Source organism: Notamacropus eugenii, chromosome 3 (genome assembly GCF_028372415.1).
Source record: "Notamacropus eugenii isolate mMacEug1 chromosome 3, mMacEug1.pri_v2, whole genome shotgun sequence".
Classification (NCBI taxonomy): domain Eukaryota; kingdom Metazoa; phylum Chordata; class Mammalia; order Diprotodontia; family Macropodidae; genus Notamacropus; species Notamacropus eugenii.
This window is the reverse complement of record NC_092874.1, coordinates 260,346,035-260,359,778: the sequence shown is the minus strand read 5'-3', so window position 1 is coordinate 260,359,778 and position 13,744 is coordinate 260,346,035. Positions and strand designations below refer to the sequence as shown.

The following is a 13,744-nucleotide window of genomic DNA, read 5'->3' as shown; positions in this document are numbered from 1 at the left end:
ATCCCCCATCGCCCAATATCCAAGCTGTTGCCATGATCTGTTGACTTCACCTTTACAATATCTCTTGAATATCCCCCTTCCTCTCCTCTGATATTGCCAACACTCTAGGGCAGGCCCTGCTCACCTCATGCCTAAACTACTGCAACAACCTGCTAGTGGGTCTGTCTACCTCAAGTCTCTCCCTGCTCCACTCCATCCTCCAGTCAGTCACCAAATATGCCTCAAATGCTAGTACCTTCCTCCAGACTTCTTACACTTTACTCCCTAACACGTAATGTAGTTTTTGATACAGTGGCACTGGTATACAAGTAACCACCTAACTGTGAATATAACCCAAGGCACTACCCAAACGGTAACCCTTCCCCCCCTTCTCTCTCTGTCCCTCTCTGTCTCTCTGTCTCTCTGTCTCTCTGTCTCTGTCTCTCTGTCTCTCTGTCTCTCTCTCTCTCTCTGTCTCTCTCTCTCTCTCTCTGTCTCTCTCTCTGTCTCTCTCTGTCTCTCTCTCCCTCCCTCCCTCCCTCCCTCCCTCTCTTGTGTGTGTCTCTGTCTCTGCTTCTCTGCATCCCTGTGTGTATCTGTCTCTTTCTCCCTCCCTCCCTCTTTCCCTTCTCTCTCTATTTCTCCTTCTTTCCTCATCAGCTCACACGGCTTTAGTTATTATCTCTATGTTGAAGAATCTTAGATCTATATATCTCTTCCTAGTCTCTTCACTGAGCTCTGAGAGCCATTCATCATAAACTGGACATTTCAAACTTGACATCCTATAGACTTCTCAAGCCTGACACATCCAAACAAAAACATATTATCTTTCTCCTCAAACAGACTCCTGATCTAAAATTTCATTTTCTATTGAGTTCAGTCCCTCAAGTTCCCAATCTTGGCATCAACCTTCACTTGTTCTCATTGGCACTACATATTCAATTCCTCCCCAAATCTTGACATTTCTATTTTTACAAACATTCGCTCACCCATCTTCTCTCCACTCACAAACATCATTCTTGTTCAGCATCTCTTAGCCTGCTCCTTGGTCCGTGATTCAGACATTGCCTTCCTCCATTTCATCCTTCACATAGCTACCAAATTGTTTATCTTCAAACTCAATTCTGACCATGCCACTGTGTCACTTAATAGATTCTAGTGATTCCCTATGATCTGTATTATCAAGCACAAACTTCTATAACCTTTAAAACACTTCACAACTTGATCATTTCTATCTTTTTCAGTCCTAGGGAAGTCCTTTAGGAAGGCGGAGAAGAATATGAATTTATATAATGTTCACTAGGTTCCAGATATTCAAACTCACTCATCCTCAAAAAAACTCTGGGAGGAAGGAGCTATTATTATCCCCCTTTTCCAGCTGAGGAAACTAAGGCAGGCAGAGGTTAAGTGACTTGCCCAGGGTCGCATAGCTAGTAAGGCCCAATATGAACTAAGGATTCTTTACCCACTGTTTTATCGATGAAACTGTCTATTACATGATAATCCTCTTCACTCACATGGCATTCCAGACAAAATGGCCTTCTCTCCTTTCTTTGCCCACAAAACTCCATCTCCTATCTCTAACTCTCCAGTAACTACATATCATGCTTGAGATACATCTCCTCTTCAACACTATGCTCAGCTCATTGCTTGCTCTTAATAGTAAGGTACTTCCAGACCTCTCCAGCTGCTAATACCTCCACTCAAAAAAATATCTTGCACTTATTTTGTACATATGCATTATTTATATATATATGTATATTATTTTGTATATAAATGTGTTATATATATAATGCACATATATATATATATACATATATCTGTAAGCACATATGTGTGTGTTCCAAAAGTCTTAGTGCAATTTTAAACTTAAAAAGGCACACTAAGACTTTTGGAACTATGTGTGTGCATACATGCATGCATGTATGCGTGTATGTGCGTGTCTTTTGTGTTCATGTGTCTATTGTCATCCCTCACTAAGTTGAAAGCAAGGTGTTTCACTTTTCTTTTTATTCTCAGCTTGTACCACAGTATTTGACACATAGTAGGCACTTATTAAATATTTAACGATTGAATGAATGGGGGTGGTCTCTTTTTTTCCACTCTTCCCTCTATCACTAGGCTAATAAAATATCTACTGCCTGCAGCATATAATCAGTGATCCCTTTAAGTATCAGTTTCCACAACAGTTAAATGAGATAGAATAGAAAGGAAAGGCAGAGTCCATTTTCTGGATTCACTCTGACTTCTTAAAGGCTCTAAAAATATGGGCTGGCATCCCTGTCTGTGCCCAGACCAGACTATATCTGGCCATCTATTCCATGTATGGGATTCTATGAAAGCTGTTCCAAGTCACTGGCACTTTCTGTCCTCACTGTTGACTTTTTAGCAAGAAAGTCAGCACTCTTCTAATCAGTTCTGAGACTTACTTGCATAAACATGTGGCGTTCAATTCATTTCCCAGCTCACTCCTGTTACTTGACTTTGGAACTCTCAGCCTGCGGGCTCAGCAAAATGGAGGGCTACTTATTTCTAGACAATCTCTCTCGTTAAAAAATTATGTATGTATTATCAGCAGATTATTTAGCACTGCAGGCTAATGCCAAGCACATAAGAGTCTCTAGGAGAAGAATTAATAAAGGGAAAGGCAACAAAATGCCCCTCGAGTGGAGGGGGAAAGGGAGGAACCAAAGAAAAGGTTTTTAAAGTTTTGCCTCAGAACGCAGGGATGCAACCTGGGTAATATTTTATATGCTGCACATATATTTTCATTTGAGGGCATAGAGTATGTCACAAATGCACCCATGAGGCTTATATTGATGTTTTGTTAAGAGTATTCAGCTGAAATTCACAGCAATTTTCCTGAGAATCCTGAGAGCTACTGCTGCAAATGATGGTAATTAGGGTTGAAGGACTCAGCTAGGGTCTGCCAAGGGATGACAGGGCACAGCAGAGACTGAAAGACAGGGAGGGAGAACTGCTTGCTTTTTCCCTGCTCATTAAAGTGAGCTCTGCTCAAAGCCCCTCTCCTTAGCCTAAATGTCAGAGGATGACCTCCTAGTCCCCTTATGCCTAAAGAAGAAAGGAAAAAGAGAGGGGGAAAGAGAATAACTCAGACACAGAGACAAGTGATTTATGACTCCCCAGGTACTAACCCAGAAAAGACTGGAATCAAAGGTTTTGTTCCTTGTTATATATAAATCTTTATACTACTATCTTTTTTGTATAGTAGAGAAGAGAAGAAAAACCAGAAAGAAGTACAGACAAATAGGACAGCTTTGAAAGTAACCGGTTTAAATTATTTATACTTAAAAAGAAAAGCAAGCTGTATGTACATAATAGAGATCTGCAGTTTTATGTGCAATCATCTTGTTCTGATCCATGATGTATATGGAAAAAGTTATTTTGATATTTAGGTCCATCATAAAAATGAGTATTTTAAAAAGAACCTAAAGAAAAAACCCTTATGCCATTTGAACAACTGACTCGGGCTAATATGTTCTATATTCTGGCATAGGTTGAAATTGGGATAAAGAGGTTTGGTTCTTTAAGAGAGGACAGACATTGTGACTCTTTAGCAAGAGCTGAGGTGGGCATGGGGAGGCCATGAATCCCTACAACATAGAGACAGAGGGCGTGAATCCTCAATATCCTCTATATATAGTGAGAAAAGAAAAAAAAAAACTGAGCAAATGAAAACCATGGAGAGAAACCTTCCTGAGGGGTGGAGGCTGGGAAAGTGGCATTGTGGCATTGCAACTGTGGACTCTCAGCGAGGCCTTGGGGCCTTATTTTCCACAGCCAGTCAACCACCTGGAAGGGTTTCTAGCATAATTCCATCACAAAACTAACTCTCTCTCTCTCTCTCTCTCTCTCTCTCTCTCTCTCTCTCTCACACACACACACACACACACACACACACACACACACACACACACTTTCTCCTTCTCTCTCTTGCTTTATTTCCTTCTCTTTCTCTCTCTCTCTCTCTCTCCCTTCCTCCCTCCCTCTCTCTCACTTTCTCTTTATTCTCTTTCTCTCTTGCTTTATTTCTCTCTCCCTTCCTTCTTCCCTCCATCTCCCTCTTTTTCTTTCTCTCTCTACTTCATTATTCTATTTTTTTTTTCAGTTGTGTTCTACTCTTTCTGATCCCATTTGGGGTTTTCTCAGCAGAGATACTGAAGTGGTTTGCCATTTCCTTGTCCAGTTCATTTTACAGATGAGGAAATTAAGGCAAACAGGGTTAAGTAACTTTTCCAGGGTCACACAACTAGTGTCAGAGGCTGGATTGGAACTCAGATCCTCCTGACTCCAGGGATGGTGCTCTATTCACTGTACTCCCTAGCTGTCCCTTGTATCATGCATGTATATATATATATGTGTGTGTGTGTGTACATATATATTTATATATAAATACACATATATTTATATATGTATGTATATGTGTATGTATATATGTATATATACATATGTATATGTATATATGCATGTGTATATATTTTATATATGCATGTATGTATATGTATATGCACATATGTACCCATACGCACATGTACATGCATATACTTATACACATGTGAAGTGGCAAAATTGATAATGATACATACAAATATACATACATAGGGCATAAAGTCACAATGTGCATATGTATCCATAATACATATATAATATACATAGTGATACTTATGCTCAGAAGCATAATTATATGAGTACCTTCTTTTATTCTAGGTATGACCCAGTCAAAGTTATTTCTTTAAATTAATTTGTTTTCAGTTTCAACAATCACTTCCATAAGTCAAAGTCATTTTTAAATATAGAAATCCATCTTGTTACAAGTGAAAGGTTCTACTACTTCTACAAATGGGACTCCATTTATACATGCAGATAAACTACTGTGTTCATGTATACACACGTGAAAACATTAACAGTTGGGGAGCTAATATCTAACAGGTCCTGATGTGCAGAGCACTACACACCTGGTCTCTTGCAACAGCTCTGAGAAAGAGCCCTACAAGCACAGGTAAAGAGAATTGGCTCAGGGAGGATGTTCTCATTATCATTTGCCCAGACTGTGATTTTATCAATGAAGGAAACTCCCTTTAAGGAAATTCCTTCTATCTATGCCAATCAGCATCTGTTCTGCAATTTTCATCTTAAAAGAGTTTCTCAGGGATACTAGAAGGTTAGGTGATATGCTCAGGGTAACTGAGTGTCAAAGGTATGATTTGAACTCAGATCATTCTGACAGAGCTCAGCATTCACATACTAAAGTGGAGAAGTGGAACCTGGCCTGAGAGAGATGGGAACAGATGACACATTCTAAGGGGCATGGAGGAGAATGGAATTCATGACCACACATAAAGCTGACTTGCATGGAGGCATGGGAGGAGAAACTGGTATGTTGAGGCCAGGGAACCCCTGGTAATCCAGCTTTCCTGTAATGGATATTATATGAAAGGGGACATGAAAGAGGACTGGAAAGATAGTTTGTAGGCAGGCTTTAGAGGGCCTTACAAACAAAGCTGAAAAGTTTATGTTTGAACCTCTGAAGTCTTCCCCCCACCCCCCTAAAAGGATAGCATGGTCAAATTCTATTTTAGGAATATTAATTTGACAGTTGTTTGGAAAATAGATTTAAAAGTCTCAAATTAGGCAATGCAGCATGTTTGAAGGCAGAGTTAATTAGAAAAACATTAGACTAGCCTAGGTAAGATATGAAATAGAGAAGACCTGAACAGGGGTGCTCAGCATGTGAGCAAAGAAGGGAAACATTGGAGGTGAATTTTAGAGACAGAATCAACAGGGCTTACCAACAATTGGATGTGGAGATGAGAAAAAAGAATGCCCCATTACACCAAAGTTATAAACCTGGGTAAGTGGGAGAATGATGATGTCCTCAAAAAAAAATAGCAAAATATCTATTAGCATATGAAACCTACAGAAAATCAGTGGTTATATGATATATATCTGAAGATTATTGTCTTCATCAGCCAGCCTTTTAAAGCCATCTCTGTAATATGGTTTTTGACTGTGAAAACAGTCATATTTTATTGTGTTTAGGTTTTTTATTTTTCCTTTGTGTTTATAATATACAAGTCTAAGTATTTATAAAAAGTGAAACGTGAAAAAATGGCCAACTTTCTAGAGAAGATGATAAGTTCCATTTTAGACAAGCTATTTTTAAGAGAAGTACCAGTGGGACATTCAAAGGGAAATACTGAGAATATGAGCTGTGGTGGAAGCAGTGGGGACAGAAAACAAGAAATTGATACAAGGATGACACTCATCCTACCAAGGAAAGAAACATGGGATATGGCAAGTGACTGGTTGTAGGGAATGAGGGAGACTTGCAAAACAGATGCAAAACACTCTACTCAATAAGACAGGTGGAATGTCAAAAGGAGGCTTGTTTCATACATGTAAATAGGTGAGTCTCATCAGCTGAGGGAGAAAATCTTGTACCCCTCACTGCTGGTATTCAAAACACACAAATATAGAACCCTTACACTAGACACCCTTGTTAGACAACTTGATCATACTCACTGATCAGTTACCTGCCAAAGGCTCACTTAGAAGGTGATATTTGAGAGATACAGTATGTAAAGAAATACCACAGGCAGGAAGAGATATAATTCTTACACCTGACCCCCCAGACCACTCTTTATAAGGAAGCATGTCGGGAGAACTCATGGGAAGGTTGTCCCAGACATCACTTAGGTGGTTGGGGTAGGGGGGAAGGGAAGGGAGTTGGTAGCTTGAAGAGACGTGTTAGTCTTTATGGCTTAGATGAGGCATTTCTTGGGAAAAGTGGTGACTACCCTTTATTGTTGTATGTTAGAATCTTTCTGATTTTGTAAGTGATCTCTAAACTTTTTGGAAGAAGAAAGAATGGAGATAAATAATTTTTTTAATGTCTCAAAAAGTTATGGAATCTAGATTCCTTTGATCCAAATTCCAATTCTAGGTAATGCTATTCAGAGAGTAAGGATTTATGGCCCCTTTAGAAAGAGGCTTTGGACAAGAGCCTCCACTGTGCGATGTAAACAAATTTGGGAATGCCAGTCCCCTAGGCAATTACTGCAGAGGGCAGACCATTATCTCCTTTTGACATCCCTATCCTTTAACTAGAAAAGTACAAGAAGTCTATGTTATCCCATAGGTAAATATCTGAAGGTTATTTTTGTGGCAATTTGCCCCTGGCTAGGTTTCTATATGTAGAATACTAGATAGAGTACTAGACTTAAGAGCTGGGGAGACCTGAGTTCAAATCCCACCTCTGATATTTACTAGCTATGTGATCCTAGAAAATATCGTTATTTGTTTTTGTTTCTTAGGCAGACCCTAGGATTTATTTATTAAATCATACAAATAATGTCATTTGCATCAATGGAGGGAATTTCTGCACCAAGAGGGTGAATGAAGTTCTAGATCCTTGGTTCACAAACATACACACACACACACACACACACAGATAGAGAGACAGAGAGAGATAGCTATATGATAGACACTGGGAACTCAAATAAAAAAATGAAAATCACTATTTTCAAAGAGTTTACATTTAAACAGAAGAAGCAAGTAGATATGCAAGTTAATATAAAAATAAGTAGAAAGAAAATAAATACACACTAATTGAAAGTACACTTAAGTAGAAAATAGTGTTTGAGCTCTCTTTGGAAAGAAAATAAGGATTCTACAAAGCAGAGATGAGGACGGAATTCATTTCAGGCACAGGGCACAGACAGTCAGTAGAAAGGCACAAATGCCTTGCCATTGTATGAACGACTGCATTGCCAAGTACAGGAGAGAGAGTAATGTGTCTATGTACACACATACATATATGCATTTTATAAGTGCGTATGTATTCATGTATGTTTAATCAGGCACATATAAATACAAACCAAAATTTATCTTTTTTCAACTTATATTCACTGTTTATATATACACATATATGTGTGTATGTATATATATATGCACACATACATAGACATAAATATACACACACATATACAGTATATACACTCATATATATGGCAGAGGGGTATAAATAGAGAGATGGCCTCAAAGATAGGAAGATCTTGGTTCAAGTGCTAACTCTTACATGTACTGACTGTGTGACCCTGGGTAAATCATTTAACATCTAAATGCCCCCCAGGAAACACTTTAAAATTGCAGAAAAGGGTCAGATCTATACTGATAGAAGTTCTTTAACTGGATTTCATAACACAAATGAAACATTCTTCTTTATAGATTCTTGTACATCTCATCATTTAATGAGAACTTATATAAAAAATATTTTTGTGAATTAATCAAGTGAATAATATTACCTGCTGCCTATCTCAAGATTTTGGAGATTTGCTGATGGGAATTCTTTGGGAGAACTAATCTCTATTAATACAACAGACAAGTGAAAATCATATATAAATTTTTTTTTACCTGGAATTTGTCAAAGCCGCCTTGTGGAAGTTTCCAAGACAAATATATTGTGTTCTCTTCCTCTCCAAAAACCTGAAAGTCTGAAGGAGGATCTGGATCTAGGATGATGATATGAAACCATTAATAATATGATGTCTGTCAAAATTGCTGTATCTTCCTCATTGGACTGAAAACTGGACAACCTAAAAATTAAACTGTGCACACACCTAAGACTATGCCTGCAAAAGATTCTTATTGTGGTACTGAAGTGGAAAGAGATGCTTAACAAAACAGACCAAGGAAAGGAAAAGTCAAAAGAGATTTAAACAAGCAATACTCAACATGCATGAACACGTTCCACCTATTCTGCCTGGTTCATTAGGTCTCTCCTCTTGCTTCCTTATGTGGACCTAGGTTTTAGATTCCTTCCTTTGAACTGCCCAATTTTCTCTCAAATACCCTGAGGTAGGACAGTCAAGAAGCCTTGGTTCTAGTACCAGCTTAAGGACTATTTAAACATAATCTAAAACTATAGAATTTTGGATCTGGGACAAAACATGTCAACTGACTGACACCAAAAAGATCAGATGAAGGTAAATTGTATCAGGAAATAGATAGATTAGGACAGAAAGATGGATAGATAGATAGAGACAGACAGAGAGATATTGGAAAAAATGTCATGGATGTTTCCACAATCCAATTCCTTCTTTTATATGTTGACATTTGCAACCTACATGTTAGCATAAAGTTACTATAGATGTATATTCATATATATATGCATATATATACACATGTGTATGCATTATTTTCACTATCATTAGTTTTAAATTAGATATGATCTTTAAACACATTCATTTTCCTGTTTTATCTAAAGTTAATTAAATATAAATGAACTTACAAGTGCTAGCCCTGAGGATAGTAGGCTGACTCTTCTTTAGTCCATTGGTAGTCACAATACTAATTAAAAAGTCAGTCCCTGGGGCAAGGCCATTAAATTTGAACATCCTGAACATTTAAAAAAAAGATAATATTTTAAAACATTTGGTTCAGAAACAGCTGGAAAATCTTATTTTCTCATGCTATGTATAGAAGGTGGTTTTTATGTGTATTTCATTAAAAATTTCCATCTTATGTGCCCACAGATATTATTTTGACATAGTGAATTGTAATTGCATTACTGGTGTTCTTTCTACAGAGAAAGCTGACTGAAGTCAATGAATGTTTCATAGTCATCCAGACAGAAGATTTATGGAATTAATTTATTATGGAAAGTCACTTGGTTATTTATCCCTACCCTAAAAGTTTACTGATTAAAGTCTTTTCTTATAAATTATGTGTGGAGTTCTCAAAGGCTCTGGTAATAGAACCTCAGCTCTGGTAGGTCCTACCAAGCATAATATCTGTATTATTTTGAGAAAATAACCTTTCTAAGCCTCTGTTTCCTTATCTAGAAAATAAAGGGGTTGTACTAAATGATCTCTATGGCTCCTTCCCTCTCCAGAGCTGTGATTTTATTATCTGCATCCAATAACAGATTTCATGCTACTCATTCAAGGTTTGACCAAAGGCTTGATCACCATTTGATGGAATTGCCCCAGCAAAACACAATGGCTATCTATTAAGATATGTAGGATTGTAATCTGCACCAAGAGAAGAAATGAAATCTCTAGTCCTTGCAGTATTCAAGTTATTGAAATTTGCTAATCAGGGCCAATCATGGTTGTACACACCCTATAATCCCAACTACTGGGAAGCTAAGGTTACCTCCCCGCCATCTCTGAAGTTCAGGTGTTCTGAATTTCCATGAGCTATGTCAATCAGGTATTGACATTAAATACAGCCTTAATATGATGTGCCCTTGGGAGCAGAGACTGGGGGGTGGGGGAACAGAGAACCACGTTGCATGAGGGAAGAACTGGTATAAGCTGAGAATGAAGATCAAAGCTCCTGAGCCAATCAAAGTAGAAACTAGACTATGAGTAGTGCCTGGCCCAGACAAGGAGACCTGGTATTAAAATAGAATAGGAAATGTAAATGCTCCCCTGTACATATTAATATTTTTCACCTTTCATACCTCTCAGTGGAATATAGCATTTCTTCTTTCATGAAGCCTTCACTGGCTATTGATATGATATATCCATCAAGTATACTTTTAACTGGAAGCCAGGTTACTGTTATTGAAGATGAGTCCCTACTGTGATTCATGTACTCAACGGAACTGGGTGCTGCCAATAAGAAAAGGAATACTTTTTAAAAACCATACTTTGTTTCTATATAGATATTTCTGAGGTTAAAGGAGGTTTGAAACTGGCTTTGAAATTATTTTTGTCCCAAACTTTCAAAATGTTGCTCTGCTTAACAACATGGATATACTGTTAATGGTAAAAGGAAAATACTCCTCCATTTAGACCTAAATAGATTTTTAAAAATCCTTCAAACAAGGATCAATAATTTCCAAATTTTTATCTTCATTTTGGGGGAGGAAGGATCTTCTGGAAATCTGATTTCAATGATTTAGGAAATCCCAGTAAGGAAATGCATTCTACCTGTTCAGTTCATGTGGTTCCCCTATTTCTTACAGCTTAATTAAGCAGGGATTCTTAACTTTTTCTGTGTCATAAAATACCCTGCCTTTGGCAGTCTGATAAAAACTCCAGACCCCTTTTCAGAATAATATGATTAAATGCATAAAATAAAATGCATCAGGTTGCAAAGGAAATCAAAAAGTCGTAAAAATAATGATAAACTTTTTTCCCATCCAAGTTCATAGGCCCCTTGAAATTTACACTAACACTCACAATTTCCTCAGAGGCAGGGCTTGAACCCAAATCCTCTTGATTCCTTTCCAAACTTTTCTTTGCCCTCATTTTTATCCTTAAATGGGGAAAGGAGATAATATTACTTGGTTTTGATCTGCCATCATAAATTTAATTTTTGAGATTTATAATTCCATTAACTAAGGATTACTGACAGAATTGACCAGTGGCAAAGTTAATTACAATCTTAGAAATTCTCTCTTCCTGAGGGGGAAATTATGACTTTGAAATTTTCTGTAATTTCTCAGTTTTATAATGATTTTAAAAAGTAATTCAATCCTCAAGAAGAAAGAAAATTCTTAGAAATCCAGAAACTAAAACTAAACAATGAGTTCAAGTCTTGGGGAAAAAAATCTGAAAACTTCAGAAATGAATGATTGCCAAAGTATTCGATCACAAATGCTGTCATGTAAATTAAAGAAATAGTAGTAAAGCAGCCAGGTTCTGAAACAGAAAAATCCATACAATCCCATGGAAAGAGAAAAGATGTGCAATCATGAATTAGGAAAGGTCAGAAAATGTATCCTCACAACCACACACCTTCCAAAACCAACATCATTTCATTTCCATGATCATCCTTCCCTTGCGCCATCACTACCAGTGAACAAATCAACACCTACCAGTAGATGTAGTTTCCTCAAAATGAGGAACTGGCACTCCATTTGATCACTCAACTAACACCAAAAACATTTACCCATAAATGGAGGCACTGGCTGAGTTCCAGACAGTTGGTAACTCTATCATCAAGCAATAGAATTTTTCAACAACTTTGTGCTGAAACTATATTTGCAGAGGGGAGATGTGTTAACAAAATGTACAAGGGATTCTGCCAATGAGAATAATTTTAATTGAATTATATACCCTATTTAACATCACATTCCCCTAAAAGAATGAAAACAATTTTTTAAACCAGCACCAGTATCAAGGCCAAAAAGAGAAAGTATGTGCCATACCTGTCTGTATTTCTTTTACCCGTGGAGTGCTATCTTTAAATCCTTCTTTTTCAGTTCTAATGGAAAAGTTGTAGATTGTGGCTGGAGCTAGGTTGGAGAATATTGCATTTTCTTGTGTTACCTTTTGAACCTATTGTTGCAAAAGACAAAATGTGGAATAGTCACATAAAAAAGCACTTCAAAATTTAACACAAGCCAGAAGTTCACTTCGTTCCTTTACTATTTAATATGAGTATCTATTAGTAGAGGCTTGTGTAGGAAACCATGCTTTCATTCTAGCAAGAGTATTTTATAACATACCATGACAGCATCTGCACAGTTTGTGCATGTAATCTCATAATGCTGAAAATTTCCATCAACTCGGTCCCAAAGAATTTGAATGGAAGTATCTGTAACTCTACCTTCACGAATGTTTAATGGAACTTCCAGACCTACCAAAGCATACAAAAATAGCCTAAGTCAATGCAGGTTTTCAGCTGGGTTTATTTTGGTCTCCCCATCCAACGATACAAACAAGAAAAAACAAATGGACTATAGAGTAAGGACATTCCTTTTCATTTTTCCCTGGTATTCATCAATTGGAGGATTTTTTTTTTAAATTATAACTTAGTTCTAGGAGCAATTATCACTTTGAAATGCCGGCAGAGGCAAGGAAATGTTTTTGGTTGTAGCAAAATGAACATTTGGACACTGATGAATAGTCCTAACAAGGATTGGAGAAAAGTTTCTGAGATCATCATGGTAAAAACCCAATAATATTGCAAAAGATGCAAAATTAAATGCAAAACTGCAATAAGCCCCAACCTTTCATTAACAAAAACAATAGTAATAACTGGAATTTACACAGCATGTCCCAAAAGTCTGAGGGGAATTCCCTATATAACAAATCTGGAAGTGACCTTAGAGACCATTAATTCAATTCTTTTATTTTACATATTAGGAAACTGGCAGAGAAAGGTTGATAGGTGCCTAAGGTCAAATAGGCTTAAGTGGAGGAGCCAAAGTTTGGTCTTCCAATATCAAAAACAGTACCTTTTTCAAAGGATATTTCCTAAAGTTTATATGAGATCATGGATTTAGGGCTGGAAAGTATCTCAGAGATCATTGAGTCCAATTCCCTAATTATACAATTAAGGAAATAATAGCTGAGAGAAGTAAATGACTTTCCCTAAATCACAAACCAGCAGGTAACTGGGGCAGGATTTGAACCCTATGTTCCTGATTATAAATACACTGTTCTAAGCACTGTACCATGTAGGTATACCTTCTCATACCATCTTCACAACAGCCTTATAAGGTAGATGCTAACATCTTCACAGATGAAGAAGGAAACTGAAGCTTAGGGGGACAAAATGACAACTTTAAAGTCTAAAGTGTCTTAGAGCTACACAGGTAGTGCTTTGCTAAGGCAGAATTCAAAAACCAGGACATTTGGGGTTTAAGTTCAGCATTTCATCACCTGCAACAAGCAGTCTCAAATTTTCTAACAGATTTTAATGTCGGATTGTAGTATTTATTTCTTCTTAATTTCAAAATTCCCCTCTTCAACAATGAAGACAATTCAATGTAACTCAATAAGCTTTT

General features: G+C 37.2%; 1 protein-coding gene across 3 annotated transcripts in view; it reads right to left on the bottom strand.

Moving 5' to 3' along the window:
* Positions 1–13,744, bottom strand: part of PTPRQ (protein tyrosine phosphatase receptor type Q) — a 315,483-nt gene that overhangs the window by 284,098 nt on the left and 17,641 nt on the right. For all 3 annotated transcript variants that reach the window (XM_072655471.1, XM_072655472.1, XM_072655473.1), the window contains exons 7-11: positions 12,461–12,591; positions 12,161–12,290; positions 10,466–10,616; positions 9,290–9,396; positions 8,413–8,510 (exon numbers count right to left, since the gene is read on the bottom strand). In XM_072655471.1, the coding sequence (XP_072511572.1) occupies positions 8,413–8,510; positions 9,290–9,396; positions 10,466–10,616; positions 12,161–12,290; positions 12,461–12,591 (617 nt within the window). The remainder of the gene's footprint in view (positions 1–8,412; positions 8,511–9,289; positions 9,397–10,465; positions 10,617–12,160; positions 12,291–12,460; positions 12,592–13,744) is intronic.